The 24,048-nt window shown below is 38.9% G+C and overlaps 1 protein-coding gene across 5 annotated transcripts in view; it reads right to left on the bottom strand.

The window, feature by feature from the left end:
* Window positions 1-1,797: 1,797 nt before the first annotated feature.
* Window positions 1,798-24,048, bottom strand: part of pde7a (phosphodiesterase 7A) — a 99,884-nt gene continuing 77,633 nt past the window's right edge. For 4 of the 5 annotated variants that reach the window (XM_080194157.1, XM_080194159.1, XM_080194162.1 and 1 more), the window contains 8 exons: window positions 22,742-22,837; window positions 21,885-21,985; window positions 19,602-19,733; window positions 9,577-9,668; window positions 7,089-7,233; window positions 5,388-5,484; window positions 4,206-4,286; window positions 1,798-3,587 (listed from right to left, as the gene is read on the bottom strand). In XM_080194157.1, the coding sequence (XP_080050283.1) occupies window positions 3,409-3,587; window positions 4,206-4,286; window positions 5,388-5,484; window positions 7,089-7,233; window positions 9,577-9,668; window positions 19,602-19,733; window positions 21,885-21,985; window positions 22,742-22,837 (923 nt within the window). In that variant the 3' untranslated portion in view covers window positions 1,798-3,408. Of the gene's footprint in view, window positions 3,588-4,205; window positions 4,287-5,387; window positions 5,485-7,088; window positions 7,234-9,576; window positions 9,669-19,601; window positions 19,734-21,151; window positions 21,253-21,884; window positions 21,986-22,741; window positions 22,838-24,048 lie in introns of all 5 variants that reach the window. The other variant, XM_080194158.1, reaches the window with a different exon arrangement.

The following is a 24,048-nucleotide window of genomic DNA, read 5'->3' as shown; positions in this document are numbered from 1 at the left end:
TCTTTCCACCTCTATCCTATCCATCCCATTCATCATCTTATACGTCTCAATGAGATCTCCCCTCATTCTTCTAAACTCTAACGAGTACAAGCCTAGTTTATTCAGCCTCTCCTCATAGCTCAACCCCCTCAACTCCGGTATCAGCCTAGTAAACCTCCTCTGCACTCCCTCCAGGGCCAAAATATCCTTGCGCAGGTGCGGCGCCCAAAACTGCACACAGTACTCCAGCTGCGGCCTCACCAATGCCCTATACAGCTGCAGCAAGACCTCCCTACTTTTATATTCAATCCCCCTCGCTATGAAGGCCAGCATCCCATTCGCCTTCCTGACCACCTGCTGCACTTGCAGGCTGGGTTTTTGCGACTCATGCACAAGGACCCCGAGGTCCCTCTGCACCGTCGCCTGCTGCAGTTTTTCGCCACGTAATAGGGGGAAACTACGCGATTGCTTGCAAGGATTTGGTTTCAATTCAGAAGGGAACAATGCAGATGGAGCTCCTGAAGATGTACAGAATTGTGAATTGTCAAGGTGTACCTTGCTGGTGGTAATCAGATCCAGAAACTTGGGTTGATTGGAGTGATTCTTGAAGAACACTGGAGGTTTCAAACTGGCACAGCAAGGAAAAGTGAACTTGCTGGAGAGCTGGGAATAACTATGGAACTGTTCTTTAATGCAACACAACTGTTAGAATTATGGCACCCAGTGAAAGGGTTTCGTAAAGCCCATTTCAAAATACTTAATTGGTTTGAAAGCACTTCGAAAAATCTTAGAGCCCAAAACCTCAGACATTCTCTCTCCTACCTTCTTCCATCAGGAAAAAGATACAAAATTCTGAGGTCACGTACCAACTGACTCAAAAACAGCTTCTTACCTACTGCCATCAGACTTTTGAATGGACCTACCGAGTTGATCTTTTTCTACACCCTAGCTATGACTGTAGCTCCTTTCCTTCTCTATGTGGCATGCTTTGTCTGCACAGTGTGCAAGAAACAATACTCTTCACTGTATACTAATACAAGTGACAATAAATCAAAAGAGTTATATAAATGCAAGCCTTTTCTTTTGTTTTAAGTAATCTGTAATGGATGCTGCAAGCATCTCCAACTATGCCAACTCTAGCCATTTCTGTCTTAGATCATTCCCCTCACCATATCTAGTGATATGAGAGAGTCGGGATTATTTTAGTTTTCTATCTCATCTCTAGCCTATCATTCCATTGATGAGGTAAGTAAGCTTAACTTATTTAACTCATGAAGCTTAACTGATTAACAGGCTTCATTTTTACAACTGTCTTTCTGTCTCATCTGCACAACTTTATTTTTTGCCTGCAACTGATAAAAAGCATAAACCTTGGGCAATAATGACATTACCAATAGTTTTCTGCTCTGACGAATTGCAGCTAAATGTGGCACATTCCCCAGTGGCAAAAGGCGTGGGGAATGCAAAACACATCAGCAGGTCTGGAAGATTCCATTGCTGGAAAACATGACACAGGAATGTTGGAAAACCTCGCTCATTTAAACAGTAATTGTTAAAATCATGTAGGTGGATACATAATTCTTTTTCACAAGAACAATTTTTTTAAAGCTAAATATAATCTTTCTACAGATCATTGCAATTGTTCAATTACTGATCATAATTCCAAACTCAGTGTCTTGGTGCTATTATAAAAGTCATGAATGAAGATTTTACTGGGCCCTTTATTAAATCAAAACCCTGGTCCTATGTAATACAAATGAAATGCAGACAGTGTACTATAAATAAAAATGTTAAAATTTCACAGATCAAACAGACATGTATTTCAAAAGGTATGTCCATTTTTTAATTCAAAATTCTGAACAGCAACAAGCACATATCAAAATATGAATATGGCATCTCTGCCAACAACCTGGTAGTATCCCTAAGCTTAACATTGAAGCCTTCATCTCTCAAAGATGGCTGTTGCAACAAATTGTAAACAGAATTCTCTTAAACAGTCCTGAAATACAAGTAACTAAAAAAAGAGAAAAGCACCAAGTTTGTTTCACTGGAAAACGCCAAAACTAAGATACAGTTCTGCTTACTGTACATAATCAACAACTATTTAAAACATTGTAAAATACAAAATGGAATGTTTGAAGTTTAAAATAACATTTGTTAACTTATCCTACAAAGGGTTCACCTTTTCACATCAAACAAGGCCCACAGGGGAGTAACAATTCACTCGCAAAAAGTCGAGGATCAATGCACTTTTCAAAATAAAAACAGATTTGGTCACTTAGCTTTGTGCATAGTTTTAAGGCCTCTGTAGCAATGTTAGAGTTTGTCTTCAATCTGACCGCGTGTCTGTCACAGTTTGAAGAAAACTGAATGGTGAAAGTGGCACTTTGTTCAGATAGACTTATTCTTGGTTACCACATCACTTGCTCCAGAAACACAGGTTAATATCCTGAGCTGATCTTTATAATGACTTACTGCCACTATCACTAAGTGCAGTTCATGCATGAAAACCACATGTTGACTTCACCCACTAATCTGTTTTTCTATTTCTTCAACTCTCCCCCAAAAAGGCAAAGGCCAGCAGCACACTCTTCCCATTGCTGAAGTAAAGCTTGGTTGTGGTCAAGAGATGAAGGCTGGATTCACAGTGCACTAAAGGAACACCATGGTAGAAGGAAGGCTTCCATGGGAACTTAAATGGCATCACAAAGAGTAAAAACGAGCTGCAGCATTTATTTTGTTCTATCTTCTTACCAAATAGCATTTCTCAAATTAGTGGGTTTTTTCCCCACTATGCTTCAAGGCAAGAATCAGAACCAAAGTATCAAAAATACAGCATTGTAAACAAATCTCTGAGGCAGAAAAGGACTGGCTTCTTTGCATGCATTCAGTCACTCCAAAATGACGGGAAGAGAACAAAAGCTCTTCTTGTACCAACATCAGAAGATTTTCACAAAGTTCATATTTTAGCCTTTTTTTAAAAAAAACCACAGAAAACCCCAAGTGCAGAAATTCTAAGTATCAGTCTGTATTACAGTATTCAAACTTAAATGGCACTTTCTGGGACACTGCCACCCTCTTTTGCAATCCCTTCAGTTTGGCCACCACTGCAGTTTACGTGCTCAATGTCTCACAAAAGCCAACTGAGGTATTTGTATATTGCTTTATGTTCAGGCCTAGCGAGGGGCTAAGAAGCAATATGATGCTTTGAAAAAAAGCATGAAATTACATTAATGTTGGCACGGGTACACATGCAACCGTGACAGTCGAAGCCTGCAAATATATCCCATCCCCCCACCCCCCACCCCTACCTAAAGAATTATCCCATTTGCATTCAACCCAATCGGTTGAAAATTCATTGTCCAGCTCCAGCAGGATGAGCTAGGTGAGTGGGATAAAATAATTCTTGGCTTTCCTGAGGTAAATAATTCAGTCCATTTCCTCGCAAATAGAATCAGCATCATCTCCACTCTGAGTACATTCCTGTAGACATCCCTTCCAGATAGCATTATTCAAACTGAGGTGTCCAAGCATAGTCTGTGACAGCGTGGTGTTGCAGAATCGGGACCACTCCACAAAAAGAGGTTTCACTACGTAAGTTATAAAACCTGGTACATAAAATAAAACCTCAATATGTTAATACAAGTTTTTAAACAAGTTTTATATAATGATAAAACAGCATTAACTACAGGAGTAACTTGTTTTGTCCAAAAATAGAAAAGTAACAATGTTTTGTTTAAAATGAATGGAAAAATAAAGCCAGAGGCAAGGAATGTGCCATGTACTTAAATTCTTTTCACTCTAAGACCCTTTAGATTTTATTTTAAAATAATTTTCAACTATAATTGCAATTCTGAGACGAATGTGCTACCAGTGTGAATCTAATAAAATTGTCAGATTAATAAAGTTGATAATCACTTTAAACCTGAACTTTAGTTACAATAGTAAGTGAAAATAGAAAATTTTGAACACCATCCATCCCCCTTTCCTTAATCCTGTTTGCTTTTTCACACTAAATTACAGCTCAAAATTCAAAACACTGCAAACTTTCATTTGAAAGCCTGTTTTAGAGATAAGACTGCTCAATTTTTTTGAAACAATTTTCTCAAATTCAAGATACCCCTAACTGCTAGTTGAGGTCTTAGCCACTTTGCTAGTGTCATGATTGCGCCTAAATGTTATAAAAGTCAGCTGTTTTGTCTTGTGTTGAAACTCAAACCACTCACCTATCTGAATATTGGCGGTAGTTTCTGTATGGCGATCACATAACTGACTTATACTTAGCTTATGCTGCCTTTCAATATCCCCTAAACAGGAAAAAGAACAGTTTCAATATACATGGTCTCATAAGGATTGCTGATGTATTAACATTTTCAAAATGGTATCCTATTTATTAGTAAATTATTCTTCCAAACTTAACATTCTGCAGTTTGCCACTTCTATTTTGCTGTAATTTTACACTAGTAATAGCACTTTTCAAATTAGACAAATATAAATCTATCACTTGCAGAATTATTATGGATTGCTTTATCCTACAATGTTGAAGATCTTATAAAGTAAAATATATAGAATCATAAAATCCCTACAGTGCAGGAGGAGGCCATGACCCAGGCCCCTGCTGCCCTGTCCCCACACATTTACCTTGGCCGAGCAACCTAACTTGCATACCTTTAGATAGAGGGGCTTCTTTATGTTCTACCTTAGGAGAATAGTTAGGATCAAGCTCAAGGAACATGGGATCCGACAGGGTTGAATTTGATGAGGTTTTAGGAGAAAATTGCTAATGGCCATTCTTACATTTTTGGAAAGTGGTCTGGGTCATTTAGGTCCTGTCTTCAGCTCCAGATAATCCAGCACCAGATCCAAATATTACCCTTTCTGATGAATCCCCTATCATCTTAGTAGCTCACTTTCATATTTTTCAATCCTCTCCGTAACGTGGATTCCAAATTGAAGAGTACACTGTGGGGCCTGAGGGATAGGATTTGTTTTTTTAGTCTAATCTCCATTCCTCTTATGCAATGCAATCGTCAATTAGTTTATACAATCACTGCCAGACGTTAGTACGATATCTTGAGGGATCAATCTGTCATGATCCCAAACACCTTTTCCTAATTTGTTTTGGTGACAATTTACCATTATTCTTGTAAATTTAAGCACATTGTTTTAGACTTATTTACTGCTCCATCCTCTCCCATATCTACCACTAATATTTTAAGATCATCCCCCACTAATGACATTTCCAACATTTATACTGCCTTATCATAAAAATGCTGAGTTGCACTGGTCTCTAAAACAAATCCTGTGGACACAGTGTTGTGGGAATTATGAAAAGGGTTATTATTTTTGCTCTTAAAGCAAAAGTTTTCGTAAAGTTCTCTTCTATTGAGCCATTTTACTGAATGTACCTTGACGGAAGAATTCCTGGCATACTTTTTCACTCCATTTCTTACTCAGTTCCCAAGGCCGGCATGGGTTACTGATATCTGCACATTTCAGTGCTATCTATAATAAGAACAAAAATGATTCACTTGTAATGATAGTTTTACTTTCCTCTCTTCCATTAGCTTACCATTTTAAGAATATTTTTTGTTCCCTAATTCCAATCACTATGGTTAACAGCTATCAGATAGTTTTTTTCTTGCCCAAGGTTGCATGCTATCAACACTACTCTTTCAAATACTAATATCAATATACTTTATTCAATTTCAGCCAAAAATACTCTCAATTCCCCAGAAATGATAATGCAAAACATCAAAATAATTCTTCAGCACACGGGAAATGACATATCCTTAAGAATATTTGATCATTGCAGTCCTTTATGACCATCTTTTGAAGGAGAAGTTGGGAGATAAAAGTGAGACACACAGAAATGAAGATGGGAACAATGCAAAGAATTAAGTACAGACGGAAATAAAGAAGAAACACTGGCAGGTGGAGAAACTAGAAGAGCAGGAGGCTCACCAAGAAATGTAAGAGGGCCATAAAGATTTGTAAGACAGCCATCCTTGCACAGGTGGAACAGATTCATAATGGACAGAGTGAGGATATGCACACTTAGAAGAAGGATTTGACAAACACAGTCACAGAAGTAGCAATAAAATTATTCACGCATATAACAGATGTTGGGGAAGAATAAACAAAAAGGAGAGGAAAAGGCAGAAAGAGATGTGGGAAGAGACAAAAGAACCACACAAACAGCAGTGGACAACACACACGTAAAAGCACAGAAGAGACACACACACACACACACACAATTTCAGAACAATTAAGAGGTAGACCAACACTGATATAAATTGAGAAAGACAGTCAACACAGAGAGGTTGGAGTACAGAGGGGAGGGAAGGACTGAAGGGAGAAAGTGAAAAGTGGTCCATCTGGCAATATACAATTCAGAATTCGGCCACTTGGTTAGTAGTGGTGCTGTTGAACAACTCTTAGTGATTGGCATTGAATTTCAATAATCTTCCATCCAGAGTACATTTGGTGTCCTTGCTACCCTCAAGTGCAAGTGTTGTGGAGGGCCATCGATTCATCAACTAAAGGAGGCAGTATGTGCAGTCAGCAAGGTGTTTCTTTGCCCGTGTTTGACCTGGTGCCTTGAGATTTCATGGGGCCACTTCCTCCTAACTATACCATGCTGCTCCCACCTCTGGTAGGATGGTGAAGGAGGATCCTGGGACATTAGCTGAAAAGTATGATTCAGTATGACTGTTGCATGATTGGTCTGTGTGAAGTCCCTAAATGTTAATGAAAACGACTTTGCAGGAATGTCTTCGCTGAATGTGTCTCTGTTGGTCCTTGTGCCTAGGAGATGCCAAGTTGTCTTTCTGGTCTTATTCCTTTTGTAGCAGTTTGATATAACTGAGTGGCTTGCTAGGCCATTTAATAATCAACAATGTGGCTGAGATCTGAAGTCACATTTGCAGCAGTAAGCTGCACACAGTTCACCATTGTAACTGCTGAAGGTGAAGCAATATAATTGAAGTTAAGCTTGTGTATGGGTGATGGGAAGGATGGGGTTAGGAGTCAGGAACAAGAATGGGCTGCAATGGAAACATGACTGCTTAAATCTTTAACTCCAGAAAGATGATTTCAAATAAGGTTACCTGCAGTATGAAATGTCGATGACCGGCATCATCTAAAGAAAAGTGTCTCATGTCCAAGTAAGTTCGGAGTTGTGACAGGAACTCATTCTGGCGACTTATGTCTGTGGCTAGAATTAGGGAACCCAACTGCCTTCCAATTTGACAGCTTTAAAAAAGAGATATACAGTGAATATTTCACAAAAGCTAAAAAAAAATACCTTGACATGGAGGTAACATTTCTGGGGAGTTTCCATGCAAAGACTGCAACTGACAAGATGCAAATTGTTTAACCTTTTCATTTCAAAGTTTGATAGCAGAGGTAAATTATAGTCTCACTGTGTTTGAATATAGAAAGGACTGAAATCAAAACTTTGAAAATTTCCATTTCTATCTGCATGTGGACTACATGAGTCAACACTGCACACTTTGATTTACCCATTTACGTCAAGCCACAAGTGGCTTTGAAATCTTGCTGTAATTTTTTAATGACCTTCATCAGTATTCTCAATGTAATTTGACAAAGATCTTCCAATCTTTTTACCATCAAGAAGAATTCTGTTATTGGGAAACCCAACTACATAACCAAAAACAAAGGCACAGGTAGTAGATTCTGTCCTTAAATCCAGGGCATCCACTGTACTGCTGAAGCACTGGGGACAAATGCCACAGCAGCTATACTGTCAGACCACCAGCTGACATTAAGCTGACAGTAGGAAACTTAAACACCAGCATCTCTACAGTAGGAAACTCATTCAGGGAAATAATCTACTAGAATTTCTGCCTGGATTCTAAATTTGTCCAGATCGTTGACATTCTGCACAATTTTACACTGAACCACATAAGGAGATACGACAGGTGAGCAAAAGCTTGGTCTAATATATTTTAAAGAGCATCTTAAAGGAGGGAGCGGGAGGTAGGGGGGTGTGTGGAGGGCATTCCAAACTTTAGAATTTAGCTGGCTGAAGGCATGGCCGGCAATAGTGAAGCAAAAAAAAATTGCAGATGTATGAGAGGCTGGAATTGGAGGATTGCAGAAATCTTGGAGTTTGTAGGGTTGGAAAAGGTTAGAATTAAGATAGAGTTCGTGAATTTGGCTGACAATTTTAAAATTAACACATTGCTGGACCAAGAGTTAATGTGGGTCAGCAATCACAGGAATGATAAACGAACAGGACTTGGTGCAACACAGGCACCTAAGTTTTGGATGAGCCCAAATTTACAGAGGCTTCAGCTGGGAAACCAGCCAGGAGAGAATTGACATAATTAAGCCCGGAGGTAATAAAAGCATGGAATTTTACTGGTCTCATTGGAGCAGCTTAATGTCTGGACTGGGGGCCAGAGATAGGATGAAAGAAGCAAGGGATGTCTGCCAGATTGAATATACAAGTGAACATGGGAAGAGGTCAATTCTGACCGGTGTTTGGAGGTAGTTTGCTGATGGCTGGCTGGGGACCCCATTATACATCCCACACTTATCTATCCCCCACCCACATCAGGGCCACCGGGATCAGTCTTTAGAGGAGTTTTCTCTCCAAAGTGGTGACCTAGCAGCTATTGCACAATCTACTTCTTCAGAGAGCACCTCAAGATGAATGCTCATTTGTGGCCTTACTCCTATAGTGTCAAGTGTCAACCTCTGCCAGCAGGCTACTGTCCTTCTGTAGCTGCAGACCCTTTGGTTGGGCTTGCAGCCTCAGGAACCCATCCACCTTCCTTAATTGTGTGGCAGATCCCATATGATCATGCCAGTAAGTGCCCATTCAGCATGCCTGGGACTGGGACTCAGAAAAGGTCCATTGCTATATTGGGTAAGATTTTGTCGATGGAGTCAAATCAGTATTAGTGCCAGAAAATAGCTTTATTGCTGGAGTGCAACGGCAGGAGTAAGATACACTAATAGCTGCAAGTCAATCAGTCTTACATTGGTAGTAGAAAACTGCAAGCCCATAACATAGCAGAACATTACTGAACAATTAGAACATTATAATAAAAAAGCAGGAATGTGGTTGACTAATTTTGTCAAATACTTTGAGGAAATTACTGTGTAGACAAATGGTGGAATTAACATCTGAACTTGCATTTGCGTGATTCTGGAGATTTACTGAAGTAATTATGACCCATGTATTGGAGGTAAATTGACAATATGGGCAGGCGATGGCTAAAGGACAAAAATCGGAGATTAAGAGAGGCACTTCTCAGATTGCCATATTTAGCTACTGAAATGTTCAGGGAGACCTGGAACACAGAAGTAAAAGGAATAAAGAAAATATTCTGTCTCTCCTTTTCCGTTATTGAAGGTTTAAATGCATCTAAAAATTGGAAAAATTGACACTTATATTAAAAGTTGACTAAAACAAGTTATGAACTACTGGATATATATCAACTCCAACTTCTTAGAAATTACTTATTACAATTAATGTTTGAACATGCATTGGATCCATTGACAAATTAATTCAGAAATAATTCAAATTTGTAGAGACAATTATTTAGCAAAACATCAGATACACACCTTTCCTCAACTGAAAGATGTGAAAATAATTTAGATTCCTGCAGCACACACACTGCTGACCTCCAATGATGGTTTTCTAACACCGAGGTATTCTGAGTGAAGAAAAGATAAATTGGCAGTTATGGAAAAACAGAACTTCAAATTCTCATTTCCAAAGAGCAGATCATAGAAAAGGCAGTTATTGTTAGTTCTAAAAAAAACTCAACTTTCCAATCAAAACTTTACCTTAATCTCTTGTCACTGTCCATCTTCCAAAGCATTAACAAACAAAGGCACTTTGGAATTCCACATAACTTAAAATGGAGAACTTCAGGGACAATACTAATAAATAAATCAGAGAGTCATAGAGGTTTACAGCATGGAAACAGGCCCTTCGGCCCAATTTGTCCATGCCGCCCTTTTTTTTTAAACCCCTAAGCTAATCCCAATTGCCCGCATTTGGCCCATATCCCTCTATACCTATTGTACACATGTAACTATCTAAATGCTCTACTACCACCTCTGGCAGCTTGTTCCAGACAGTCACCACCCTCTGTGTGAAAAAACTGCCCCTCTGGACACTTTTGTATCTCTCCCCTCTTACCTTAAACTTATGCCCTCTAGTTTTAGACTGCCCTACCTTTGGGAAAAGATATTGACTACCTACCTTGTCTATGCCCCTTATTATCTTATAGATGTCTATAACGTCACTCCTCAGTGTCCTACGCTCCAGAGAGAAAAGTCCCAGTCTATCCAGCCTCTCCTTATAATTCAATCCATGAAGTCCAGGTAGCATCCTAGTAAATCTTTTCTGCACTCTTTCTAGTTTAATAATATCCTTTCTATAATAGGGTGACCAGAATGGCATGCAGTATTCCAAGTGTGGCCTCATCAATATCTTGTACAACTTCAACAAGACGTCCCAACTCCTGTACTCAATGTTCTGACCGATGAAACCAAGCATGCCAAATGCCTTCTTCACCACTCTATCCACTTGTGACTCCACTTTCGAAAAGCTATGAACATGTACCCATAGATCTCTTTGTTCCGTAACTCTCCCCAACACCCTACCATTAACTGAGTAAGCCCTGCCCTGGTTCAATCTACCAAAATGCATCACCTTGCATTTATCTAAACTCCACCTGCCATTTGACAGGCCAGTGGCCCAATTGGTCAAGATCCTGTTGCAATTGAAGATAACTTTCTTCACTATCCACTACACCACCAATCTTGGTGTCATCTGCAAACTTACTAACCATACCCCTTATATTCTCATCCATAATATAAATGATAAATAACAGTGGGCCCAGCAATGATCACAGGCCTCCAGTTTGAAAAACAACTCTGTACAACCATCCTCTGGTTTCTATCAAGGAGCCAATTTTGTATCCAATTAGATACCTCACCCTGGATCCCATGAGATTTAACTTTATGCAACAACCTACCAGGCAGTACCTTGTCAAAGGCTTTTGAAAATCTTTTGAAAATAAAAAACAATCATTCAATCCAGCCCATCAACCACAGAATCTTACAAAAGTAATACAATATGTGTGTTCCAAGTCTCTGCCGTTTTCTTGTTTCCCATTATTAATTCCCTAGTCTCACTCTCTCAAGCTCCAATGCTCTCTTTAGCTACTCCTTCCCTATATTTCTTGCTACTTTTCTCTCCTACTCCAATTTCTCTTATTCTTTAAAGTCATAATTTCTGAAACTTTCCCAATCTTCTAGCCTACCACCAATCTTTGCAGTCTTGTGTGCCTTTTCATTCAACTTGATAGCACCCTTAACTTCCTTAGTTAACCACAAATGGTAAATCCTTCCGGTAGAGTCTTTCCTCCTTAACTGAATACATCTATGAGAGATACAAAATATTTCCAGAAATGCCTGTCATTGCTTCATTACTGTCTTACCTTTTAACCTATTTACCAGTTTACATTAGCCAAATCTATCTTCAGACTCTTGTAATTGCCTTTATTTAAGACTTGGACCCAAATTTATCGTTCTCAAACTCAACGTGAACTTCAATCATGTTATGATCACTCTTGGCTAGAGAATCTTTTAATGAGGTCTTTAATTAATCATGTCTCATTCTATATTACTGGGTCCAAAATAGGTGGAACCCTGATAGATTTCAGAGCCTAATGTAAAACGGTCCCAAACACACACTATAAACTAATCCTTCAGAATATCTTTTGAGTTGTCCAATCAATGTGAGGATTAAAGTCACTCACGATTATTGCAATACATTGCTTGCAAGTTTCCATTATTTCTTGATACACACTTTGTTCTACTGTGCAGCGTGAATTGAATCTAATTTCTCCCACACCAATCTTTGAGCCACACATTCAACTACCTTCTCTTATTTACTCAATTCCAATTTGCTCATGGCCCAGGTAGTAATCTGGAGATTATTACCTTTTTGGTTCTGCCTTCTTAGCCGTGCCTATATTATTGGTGGCAACAAAGACCTTGACAAAGGTCTTCCCCTCCAACTCCAAGTTCCTCTCCAGCTTAAGGAACGCCCTTAATCATGGCATTGGGCAGGCAACTAATAGAATATTTTTCAGGCAACATCGGTGTCCAAAATACCATAGGGCCAAAACCTTAGTCTCAAAGAGCCTACAAATTCCACAGCAGAGGTGCCAAGAGATTCACAGCAGCGAAACTGACACTTAGGAAGGCTCTGATCAATTACACTGAAAAGCAGCAGTCATGGCAAAGTGAAAAGCTAAAGCCGTTTTACTCTGAGAACGAGCTACCAATGCTTGACAAGTGGATCATCATCTTCTTGGAAAGCACATTACGTGTCTTGCATTTCACACAACTTCAGCTGCACATTCCAGCTGCCAGCCTTCAGTAGGGTGTGGGTGCAGCTTATGCAGTTGCATCTTGCATACTGATAGAATCCCTGCAGCGCAGAAGGCGGCCATTTGGCCCCATCAAGTTTGCACTGACTCTGGCATCTTAACTAGGCCCATCCTACACTCAATCCCTACTACCTCACGTAATTACCCCATTAATCTCCTCAACCTACACATCTTTGGACACTAAGGGGCAATTTAGCATAGTCAATTCACCTAAGCAGCACATCTTTGGACAGTGGGAAAAAAGGAAACCCACGCAAACATGGGGAAAATGTGCAACTTCACACAGTCACCCAAGCAGGAATTGAACCCAGGTTCCTGGCACCTGGCGATGAGGTAACCACCATGCCACCCCATGAGATAAGAGGAAGAGCAACACCAACACATAATGGTAACAGCTGTCTCCTCTCAGCTGCACGCCCTTCCACAGTCCATATAGGAGAAACACTGAAATGCAGTTGGAATGGGGCAACACAAGATCTACAGATAGAGGATCAGCTCTGTTCACATGTCTGAGCACCAAAACCAGACTTTCATGGCACTGCTGACTGTACAGCCTCCTATAACTAGTTGAGTGGGTGGGCTTGCATTGCTAGGGAAAATAAGGCACTAGTCAGCCAACTCTGTGTCTCTGCTTCTTGCCAAGTTGTATGCTCTCCTTTATTGCATGGAAAGAAAGCAATGAGTTGAGTGTTTATAGTAGCGTGTGCAGAAGAGAGTAGATCATCATTTGTGGAAGACATTGTGAGGCATGGATGCACAAGGTAACTGGGGTTAAGTTGAGCATTAACTTTTGACTGGTCGGATGGTGACATGAAAAGTCTGAAAACAGAGGAATGGGTGACCTGAAGACTGCTGTGCATGAGAACAGTGTGGAGTTTGACACGTGAAATTTCTATGCCACTCAGTCTTTCTATCTATCTGAGCTCCTGTATCTTCTTGCTGCACTGTCTCCAGGATAAAGGGATTACACTTCTGCTGCTAACTTCCTTGGTCATTTTCATTTGCTTGGTTGGAGAACCTATCCTCTTTCTTCTGTCCTTGGGATGGCTCACCTCACTTCAGCCCCTCAAACCTCACAGCAGCATGTCTAGATAAGTGCAAGACTCTCCTGAGAGCAGCCTTCTCGGATCTCCTCTCCTGTGAGTGCTCTAGCCTCAAAAACCCATGTATAGGTGAGTCTTTTGTCACCCATGTTGTAAGTCCTTTTAATTAAAAGCATTCCCTTTGATGAAATGGACAAGTCCAGCTGTCCTCTTCTATTGGGTTTCCAGGAATTCAGAGGCTGGGTGTCAAATGGGTTCCCCACCTGCAAGTGGCCCCACCTTCCTGCCAGAAACTAAATTTGAATTTTGCCCATACGTTGCATTTTTGTCTCTGAAGTAACCAGGACACATTTATGCGTATTCACCCAACTACCTAATGATAGCCCAAGAAAAGGGAACAATGAAAAAACCACAGAAGACTCAGAATTCTGCAAACCTGAAAGAAAGTTCTGTTGCCCATGCAGGTTCACAATTAAGTTGCCAATTTCTGACTGGACAGCCATGCTGCTGAAAACACCAAACAACCAATGATATTAATTCTGTCCAATTATGCTTGTTGACATGTTTCTCACCCACCAATTACTCTTCAAGGGAAAACATTCTTTAACTGACTTTCCTATTGCCAGTCCACTCCAGATGTGTGCAGATGATTTAACATGAACAACAGTGCAGGTTACACAGTATTCACCACCTAATCAATCATTAAAATAAACAGGCCAAGCAAGACATATGACCATTATATAGGTGGCTTAAATAAAAATATAGCTGAGTCACAGGTCAACAAGTCTGTTGGTCACTATTCTAACATGCATAAAGATTATCTACGCTGTCTGGGCAACAATTTTATCAGTGTTCAAAAACACAATTCATAAAACATTATAGTTATTGTCTTCTAATACAGTGCGCAAAAAAGAATGGTGATCAATAAACGGCCGATCTGATCGAATTGTCGTGCTGAGTTTAAGTTAGATATTCGGTACATTGAAACAATGATGACTTCACTGGTTGTGAAGTACTTTTGGGATATCCTGAGGTTGTGAAATTTTTAAACCAGTGACGCAGTTTCAAACAGTTTTCCCTGTAAACGTAGCGAATGCGGTTATGAATCATGGCAGGAGCTTTATAATCAAGCACGATGCCCGATAACTTGGAACAGTTTTTCAGTGAGCAAAATGCCAGTTATGCATAACCAGTTGGACAACATTGCTGTATTCTGGATTCTAGGTTTAATTTTAAATATGTCCAGACATAAATTAATAATATAGATTGGAGTAACTAACGAATCAGATATTCCACATCTTTATTTTCAAAGAGGGGCATTTGAAGGATGCTTATGGAAAAGATTTCACTTAAACAGTTGGCTTGAAGTTGGTTTTATTGGCATGAACTTTGGCTCTAGCAATAAAGACGACAATTTTCCACCAGATACAATACTGAAATTACCACACCAGAGGGTGCTATATGCATGAAAAAGCAACATTGCAGATGCTGGAAATCTGAAATAAAAACAGAAAATGATGGGAATACTCAGCAGGCCTGGCAGCATCTAAAGGAGAAAGAAACAGTTAATGTTTCAGAATGATGACCTTTCATCAGGTCTGCAAAAAGTTAGAAACGTAAGGTGTGCTGAAATGAGGAGGGGCAGGAAGAGCTCGTACTGGCCCTCACTGTAATATGCAAAGGGAAGAAGGCAGAAAGGTCAGAGCAGGCACAGGGTGAAAAATTCAAATGACAAGCGACTGGAAGCTCAGGGTGACTGTGGATTGAACAGTGGTGATCTGCAAAATGGTCACCCAGTCTGCATTTGGTCTCCCCTACGTAACCATTTCATGAACAGCAAATGTAGTACACTAAATCGAAAGTACAAATAAATCTTTGTTTCACCTTGAAGTAGTGTTTGGGGCCCTTGGACAGTGAAAAGAAAGAGTGTTAAAAAGCAAGTGTTGTAATTTGTGCATTTTGCATGGAAATGTGGTGTTCAAGGAAAAAGAAGTGGTGTTGGGGTGATGGAGCAGACTGGAATATCAAAGAACCATACTTTCAGTATGCTACAAAAGGAGGGCAGAGAAAATGTGTTTAGTGTTGGCATAATGCTAGAGGTGGCAGTAATGTGGGGGAAGGAGGATGATCCACCAAATACGGAGGTAGTGGACTGAATAGGACGGTAAGGGAATTCCATCATGGTTTTGGGAGGAAGGGAAAGATAAGAAGTGCGTGTGATGGACTGGACATGGTGGCAGGCCCCATCAACCACAGTGGGGAAAACCTTCAGCTGAGGAAAAAGGAGGACACATCATACTTGCTAATGTGGAAAGTTGCATCATCTAAACAGACACAACAGAGATGGAGAAACTGGGAGAACGGACAGAGTCCTTACAGGAAATGGAGTATGAGGATATGCATATATAACAGTGATAGGCAACCAAGGCTGTCGAGTGGCCTTCCTTCATCTCAGCAGGCCACAGGACTAAAATCAAGCTTGTCACTAACCATGATCCCATTATTAAGATTAAATACATTTAATACACAATAAGTTACAGAAAATGTATAATAATTTCTAAATTGGCAGACCTATCATTTAACTTCAGATGGCTAACAAACAAAGCAAGTATTTACACTTTGACCACAGCACTCGCAAAGAATGATGATGTGCGCAATCAGGATACATCTCACTTCACTTGTCCTTACATTGTGTTTCATAGTCATACCAATAGGGGAAAAAAACTACATAGATGGAAATCAGTAGAATGTGGCAACCCCACACACAGGCAACAGTCAATATAATGTCTCGTGGTCTGCACTCAGAATCCAGATGGGTCATATGTAGCCCCAGGCCACAAGTTGTCCACCACTGGTATACATGTTAGCTGAGAATCAGTAGACTGATTGGTAAATATTGGTTATCTGCCTATTCTCAGAAATGGAGATACAGAAATCAAGCAAGAGCTGCAGATAGGCCAAGTGAAGACAAGAGAAACATGAAAATTGGAAGCAAAGTCAGGTAGAGAGCAAAAAATGGCACTGATACAGTCAATGTAACAGAGGGAGATGAGAGAGAGACCACACAGGACTGAAACAAGAAATATTCTACAGCAAGCAGCCATAGCTAGGGTCCATGCATGGATACATAGCAATATTTTGTTTAGAGGAAGTGAATAAAGTCCAATCAGGTGGAGGAGTGTAGTGATGGATGGACAACATTGGGCATCCATTCAATGAGGTGTAGAGCTCCCAAACCCACCTGGTGCAGGAATGGAGGTGTAGAGGGATTGAATGTCCACAGTGAAAAGAAGAAAGTTTAGGGCCTGGAAATTGCTGAAAACAGTTCTGTATGCATCCTGTCTGAACATGGCTATTTCAGACACTCAGACTAAATGTATGGAATGCATTAGTGCCAGAGAACAAAATACAGACTTACATTGGCCAATGCTCTTTATCCAAAGTATCTGCACACCATGTTCCACAGGCACAATGCTGAATAAATTATTATGTTCAGTCAGCACAGTAGCTAAATATTCTGGGATAGGCAGAAAAGTGACACTGTATAGATCTTATTGTGCACTTTGTCCTCAATCCTGACTCAAAAGTCACTTGCAATTCTGAAACCACTAACCACAACAATATGAAAAACTACATAAACTCAATTAGCAATGAATAAAGAAATCAAGAGAATACAATAGACAAAGTTATCTTATGGAATAATCTATTGTGGGAAATCCAAAATGAAGCTCTTTCAGGAAAGCAAAGTTTATTTTCTTCAGTTTGTGACTTAGTCATTGATAATTATGCTCAAGATTTCATTCTCATCAGGTCATTGAAAATCATCACTTCAGTTACTGACTAGGCTGTTACACTGACCCCAATGTGCACTGAAATGAACTCTTGGGGAAAACAATCTTGTAGGATTCTAGTAAAGAGTACAGGAGTCCAACTAATTGGATAGATCTTTCAAACACAGATACAACAAGCCAAATGACTGTCTTCAATGCTATGAGATTCTAAACAAAGAAAAAGGCCAGCCCTACGCCTATTTAGTGCCAATACACATCAACATTGGGTGTTCACTGATGCAAATTCTGGAGTGAAATCAGTAACATGGCTGAATGTCACTTTCTGCCTTCCCTCATCTTTCCATTACTCTCACTCCCTTCTCCCCCTTCAGTCCTCTCCTTCAATATACCCCCTCCCCCGCCTCCCTGGCCCACTGCCCATACCCAGTCTACAACCCTCCTTCTTGCTGCCTGCAGGGTACAAAGTAGCTGAATCGTACGAAGTAAAAATGTTGCAGATGTGACTTCGAGTGCAAATTATCTCCTTGAAAGGTTTGAGAGAAGTGAACATTTTTCAGCAACCTAAAGTGCATATTTGACATGCGATTCCTCTGTAGTGGAATAGCTTGGGCATTATCACCACTTACACCCACGTATTAAGAATGACGATGAAGCAAAGGGTCAGTGGTCAGCCGTGATATTAAGCATTCCCAAATTTGATTTCTACAGGAATGGTGACAGGCAGGGCAAGAGAAGAGGTACGTTCCTGTGAACATGCTCCCTCGCAAATGATTGGTTATGCTTATGTACTTAGTTTTTTGCGATCAAGGTGAAGATGTTATTCCTGGAGACTGAAACATTTTCCATTTTAGATAACCAATGTTAGCATTCAGGACTTCCAAATCAGATACTCTAATTCAGAGTAAAGCTTCTTCCAATGCAAACCAACAATCATTGTGTTGTGAGAGAAATTGATATTTCAATCACAATAAATAGTTAGGCACAAAACTGCTCCTATCACAGACTGGGTTGAGATTTTTTGAAACAAAGGATTTGATTCCAACAATTTGAGCTGGATTTGAGCCAGAGGTGAAAGATGTGCTTAACCTACTGCATCTCTCAATCCTCCACATGACCGTTAAGTTCATAATCTGGCATTATTGTATTTGAGTATATTGACAAATCTGTTATAAAACAAGAAATGTATTTTGCAGTGGTGACGTGTGTAAACATATAAAGTGGGTCTGGCATTTCACCGCCAGAGGTGCTGCTCCCAACATATGCATACAGCTGTGCACACAGTCAGGTGACTGAATGATAGTGCAAGGCCACTAATTAAAGATATTGTGGCACTCCCACGACAGCAAAGGACATACTGGGAGCCCCAGAAGGAGTGGACTAAAAATTCAATATCAGTAACCTGTGGAAAAAAAAGCTGCTGTGAATGGAAAGCTAACATTTATTTCAGCAGGGGGCTGTGTATGACTTTAGCAATGGCAAAGCATTTTGACATTCTCTAGCCAAAATGAATAACAAATGGCAAGATGGGAAGATTAAGACCATCTCGCAGGTTTGTTTTTCCATCAATGGAGAGGGTATTCTGTAACTTTGGTGCCGATGGTATTACGTCAGTAATATCACACTAATTGACATTACGGTAATAGTAATCCAACACAAAATTTCTGTTCCCTTTTCAAGAAAAGTAACAAACCCCAAGAAAACACAACTTAAATCTAGAAGTAGAATTTTCAGATGATTTTCCCATACATATTTCATATGCAAGGTGCATATACTCAAGAGCCTTGCCACAAAAGCCCAGGCTTTTGCGCATCTTGATAGCAAATCCGCAAAACCTACCCTCCCATTATGGAGTCATCAATAGTTAGAATTAGGAATGAACAGTGTCAAAATTAAATGACGAGTCATTGCAGTTTAGAATCATGCTATGCATGTAGATAGTAGATAGTCACTGAACTTTAAGATGATTTATTTTAGGCAAGAGCTTTAAGACACTTGACATGAGATAAGGCACTGCCTGGATTCTTCTTTAGAATTCTATGACAGCTGGCAGAATAAATTTAACTTCTGAAAAACGTACAATTTATACAAATGTGCAAACATCCCTGTAGAACATCTGATGAAATTTTTTTTAAAAAGTCAAAGAATTAAATGCAGTTCTAGTTCTTACAATAGCATCCATATGTAAATGTAGACTATATCAAGGAATTTAATTCCATATTTATAAAATTTATTCTGGATTAAGTTTTGTAAATCAGCAGAATTCTTTCCATATATAGACTTTCTTTTCTCTTTAAATAGAGAAATGATGAATTCCTTAACAAATGTTGAATTTGATCAACACTCACCTTGTATAAACTTGCTAGGTAGTGATTGGTTTTGATTAGGAAAAGTTGGTTAACACCAGGGTGATCCATGTCATGTGTGGCAGCTGCCAACAAACCCACCAGAATATCCCAAGGAGAAACAGACTTGGCAAGCTTAGAGAAAAAAAGTGACCATCTTACATTTACATAAAAATAACTAAAACAAAACTAAAATTGACATGTTGAATTATGTTAAATAAATATTTAAGTATAAGCAACTGCCGCTTTCCATCTAAGCAACAGGCTAGAACTTGCAAATGTTGAGGACGTTAGCATTCAGCACTAATACTCAGCAAATTCAACAGTAACTTACAGCATCTACACATGCACAGTTAAATGCAGAATCAGGGCTTTTCACTCAGATTTTCCTTGCACCTCACAAGCTTTGCTACACCTGTGCCACAAGATTTCCTAGTAAGATATAAGGCCATCAAGCTGCTATATTTACCCACTATATATGCCACGAAAACTTAGTATTGGAACGTTCAGGTGCAAATGAAGTTTTAATTGCCTGATAAATTCTAATTATTGCCAAACATCCTTACCAACCCTGAAAATTTAATTTTACAAATACAGAGTTTCACTCCCCCAATGTGAATAATAGTCATTTGTTAGTACAGAACCTGAGTATTGCTGAAATTGTCTTGTGTTCATTCAAACACTTCCAAAAATACCAATATAAAAGGGGGAAACAACAATTTATACTGCACGGGAAGAGAGTGCTGTTTGGTTGGCAAGTGGACTTGGATTGATCAAGGGGTTGCCATGGAAAATGCACAAGTTGATGATGTCTAATGTTATTGCCAAGCATTATTTGATATTTAAACTAGACTGCTTGACCAAGATTAGTCAAGACATTGCCCTGAGGAATGAAACGGTCGCAATGTGTGTAAATATTCTGCCTGCAAAGATCAGGGTTCTGTGTATTAATATACGTAGCTTCCAATTATGCAAATTCACTACACTGCAAGCCTGAATGACAATCTTACATGGGTTCTTCGCATGATTCTTACTGAGCATCCTGAGGACTATTTAGCAAATGTTGTCCAATTGTAGAATTACATATAATGTTGTATATTGTGTGGTTAATTTGCAGGTTTGTACCTCTACTTCTGATTCCGACCATGTTTCAGTGAGGATTGTTCAATTTCACTAAAAAAAACAAACAAGTTGTTGCTGACCCTCCCCTCTCCCATAATTTGGGCAACAACCACCAACCTTCACCCACAGTGAGGGTTAACAGTACTATGTCAATTTCCTTAACATATAGACAGCACAGACAATTTGGACAGCAACTCCCACCACTCATATCTCACAGTGTGGATGGCAACTTTATCTGAATGGTTGCTCATCCCAACGTGTCTCTTATATGTCCGCCCACCACCCACCCCCCACCTCCCCCAAGAGTTGGTCACTCCAGGAAAACATTTCACAGAAAATGTATTAATAAATAATATTTGTAAACGTTTGGATTGAATTGGGGAAAATCTATATGTCCTTCCTTTGAAGTTGTTTTTTTTTTCAGTTTTTACCTTAGCTTCCTTTAGATAACAGTGCATGGCCTGAGTTACATCAGCAGCATGTAATGCATTGTGGTAAGGGTTGTTGCGGTGGTAATCGTCCTGGACCATTACTGCACAGAAAACAAAATGTTTTTTATCACTTACTATTTTGACCAAAAATATTTGGGAAAGTTAAAGATATCAGAGGTAATGCTTTAAATGTATTTTGGGCAAATTTAATTTCAACTTTGGTAATTCATTAGTTTTCAAGTTGATAAAAGTTAATGCTCAAGATAACAATGAAATTTTGCATAAAATAAATTCTTCAGTATATCTTCCACTCTATGTTCTGGTGTCCCAAACATTATAACCTCCATCTCATCCAGAACTTTTCCTTCCCATTTATTCCGACTAAGTGTTACTTGTCTATCACCTCTTTCCAGCTGACGTCCAGTTCTAGAGCGTACTGATTTCAAAATCTTTGTTCGCAAATTTCTACCTCTACTGTTCTAGTTACACTCTTTGAACTTAGAACGTGAATTTACAGCATGTCTCCTACCTCTATTCCACCTCTCCAATAAATCCGTAATCAACTTGTTCTAATTTCATTAGAAAGTAGAAACATTAATCATCAACTCCTCATCACTCCAGGAAAACATTTCACAGAAAATGTATTAATAAATAATATTTGTAAATGTTTGGATTGAACTGGGGAAAATCTATATGTCCTTCCTTTGAAGTTGATTTTTTTTTCAGTTTTTACCTTAGCTTCCTTTAGGTAACAGTGCATGGCCTGAGTTACATCAGCAGCATGTAATGCATTGTGGTAAGGGTTGTTACGGTGGTAATCGTCCTGGACCATTACTGGAGTGATTTCATTAATGCTAACTAATTAATTATAGGTTACCATGCACCAGACAGATATTAGCATGGACTTTGTCGTAGTAACAACAAAACTTCTAACATTCACTGTCATTACTAGTTTGAAATACACAGCAACTTCTGTAGTTCGCACATGTGCAGTTAAACAATGACACCCACAAGTTGCTGTCAATGATTCCATGCGCTCCATAGGATGTACTGTTCAAGTTCACCCATTCTGCAATTAAATATCAATAGAATTGGTCCTTTTACATTATTAGCCTCACTGTAAAAAAAACACTTGAGAACATTACACCTTACTGAATGAAATTTCTAAAACTGAGCACAAAGTTCATAATTATTTCTGCACAGCCTCAATGGCCCTGAAAAACTAATTTCTTCCATAATGCAAAAAAATTATCGCATGTGTGTATCAATCTTTATTTTGTTCCTTATAAAATTCTATTAAAAAGTGAAGGAGAATTAGTTCCCTTAATTTCCCGGTTTGCTGTCTATGAAAATTACTTCAATGTGATTGGCTGCTTATCCTGTACAATGAATCACAATTGAAAGACACCCTTGCGATCACTTCAGTTGGCACCAGATTAAAATTAATGTTGGGAAAGGGAAAAATCCACCCGTAAAGATGGCTAAACATTTGTAGACAACTTTTTGTGGCTAAGGGAGAGTGCTGTTGCTTACCGCAAAATTGGGGTTGAAATGGAAAAAGGCAGCTAGTAAATACATAAAGCCACTTACCTAAAAATCGACGTAATTTTACTAAATCCAGGTGAAAATGCTCAATAAGTCCATGGTATTTAAACAAATGGAAAGTCAAAGTAATTAGACTATTTCCTGGAAAAGCAAAAAGTACAATAAATTAGTAAATTGCAATTGCTCTCAGTAATTTTATTGTTGCACATTAAAAACTTTTAACAACAGGACTATCGTAATCAAGCATTTTGTGCTTTCTAATGCATCCTATATTTAAATATATTCACATATTCATAACACTGTGTTAAACATGTCTAATATTTCAAGCGTTGTTTAATGATCTTTTTCAATATGGAAAATAAAAGAATAAGGTTTAGTGTGAAAGAAAAGCCAAGTTTCAACTGCCCTGTATTTTCTGAGTGTGTGCCAAAACGACAGAGTAACAACGGCATCATGCCAATTTAAATATTAAAGATCAAGGATGTTCAGATGTACAAACCATATGCTTATTTTGACACGAAACCCAAATGTCCCCAATCTTTAACCCTGTCTCGTTTATTAATAGCTTGCCTCCTCCCTTCCACCAGGCAATAAGATAGCTCGCATGAATTTCCCTGAGGATCTGGTCACATTTATGGTACTTTATGCCAAGTTTCGAGCAACTTGTTTTGATTTTTCCCTCACTGAAACCTAAAATATATGAGTTATGTTGCTTCAAATTCAGCTTTGTGGCAACAGAATAATTTAATTAGCAAAATGAAAAACTACCAAAAATGCATTTTTAAAAAATGCTGTGCTTAATATCATAAAATGGTGGTTTTCATGCTTAAAAATACACTTATCGAAGACATATGATGCAAGCTTCACCCAGAGAAATGCTTACATTGATTTCCACTTATGCCAGTTGTGTTTTGGCTTATGCAGATGACATTCTCAAGTTACTATGTTTCACAAAATTCTCAACAATTATTCAAGGATTAAGTAACAATCGTTATGTAAATTGCTATTTATCCATTTAAATGAACAAAGGAATTCTAATGCCATACTGAAATGAATCTTTACATACCATTTGTACATGGGTTTTATACGAGATTTGGCTTGTACTGTGCTTAAGTTCTGCTTAATCCATTTTGGACCAAGTTTTACTTTTTAGCTATGGAACAGCTAAAGCATGCCATATATTTTACAGATTCTTGTGTGTTGAAGGTGAATAAATATTGAGTAATGGATTAGTTTTATAAATATATGTTAGCTAATGTCAATATCAACTGGTACTTCAGGTTTTACCAAGTCAAATGAAGATCAAGGGGATAATTTTTAATAAAACTAGGTGAGTTGAGTTTGAGTATAAG

Source organism: Carcharhinus amblyrhynchos, chromosome 8 (assembly GCF_965287045.1).
Source record: "Carcharhinus amblyrhynchos chromosome 8, sCarAmb.v2.hapA, whole genome shotgun sequence".
NCBI lineage: Eukaryota > Metazoa > Chordata > Chondrichthyes > Carcharhiniformes > Carcharhinidae > Carcharhinus > Carcharhinus amblyrhynchos.
Note: the sequence above shows the minus strand (reverse complement) of the source record. Positions and strands in the feature narration are given on the sequence as shown.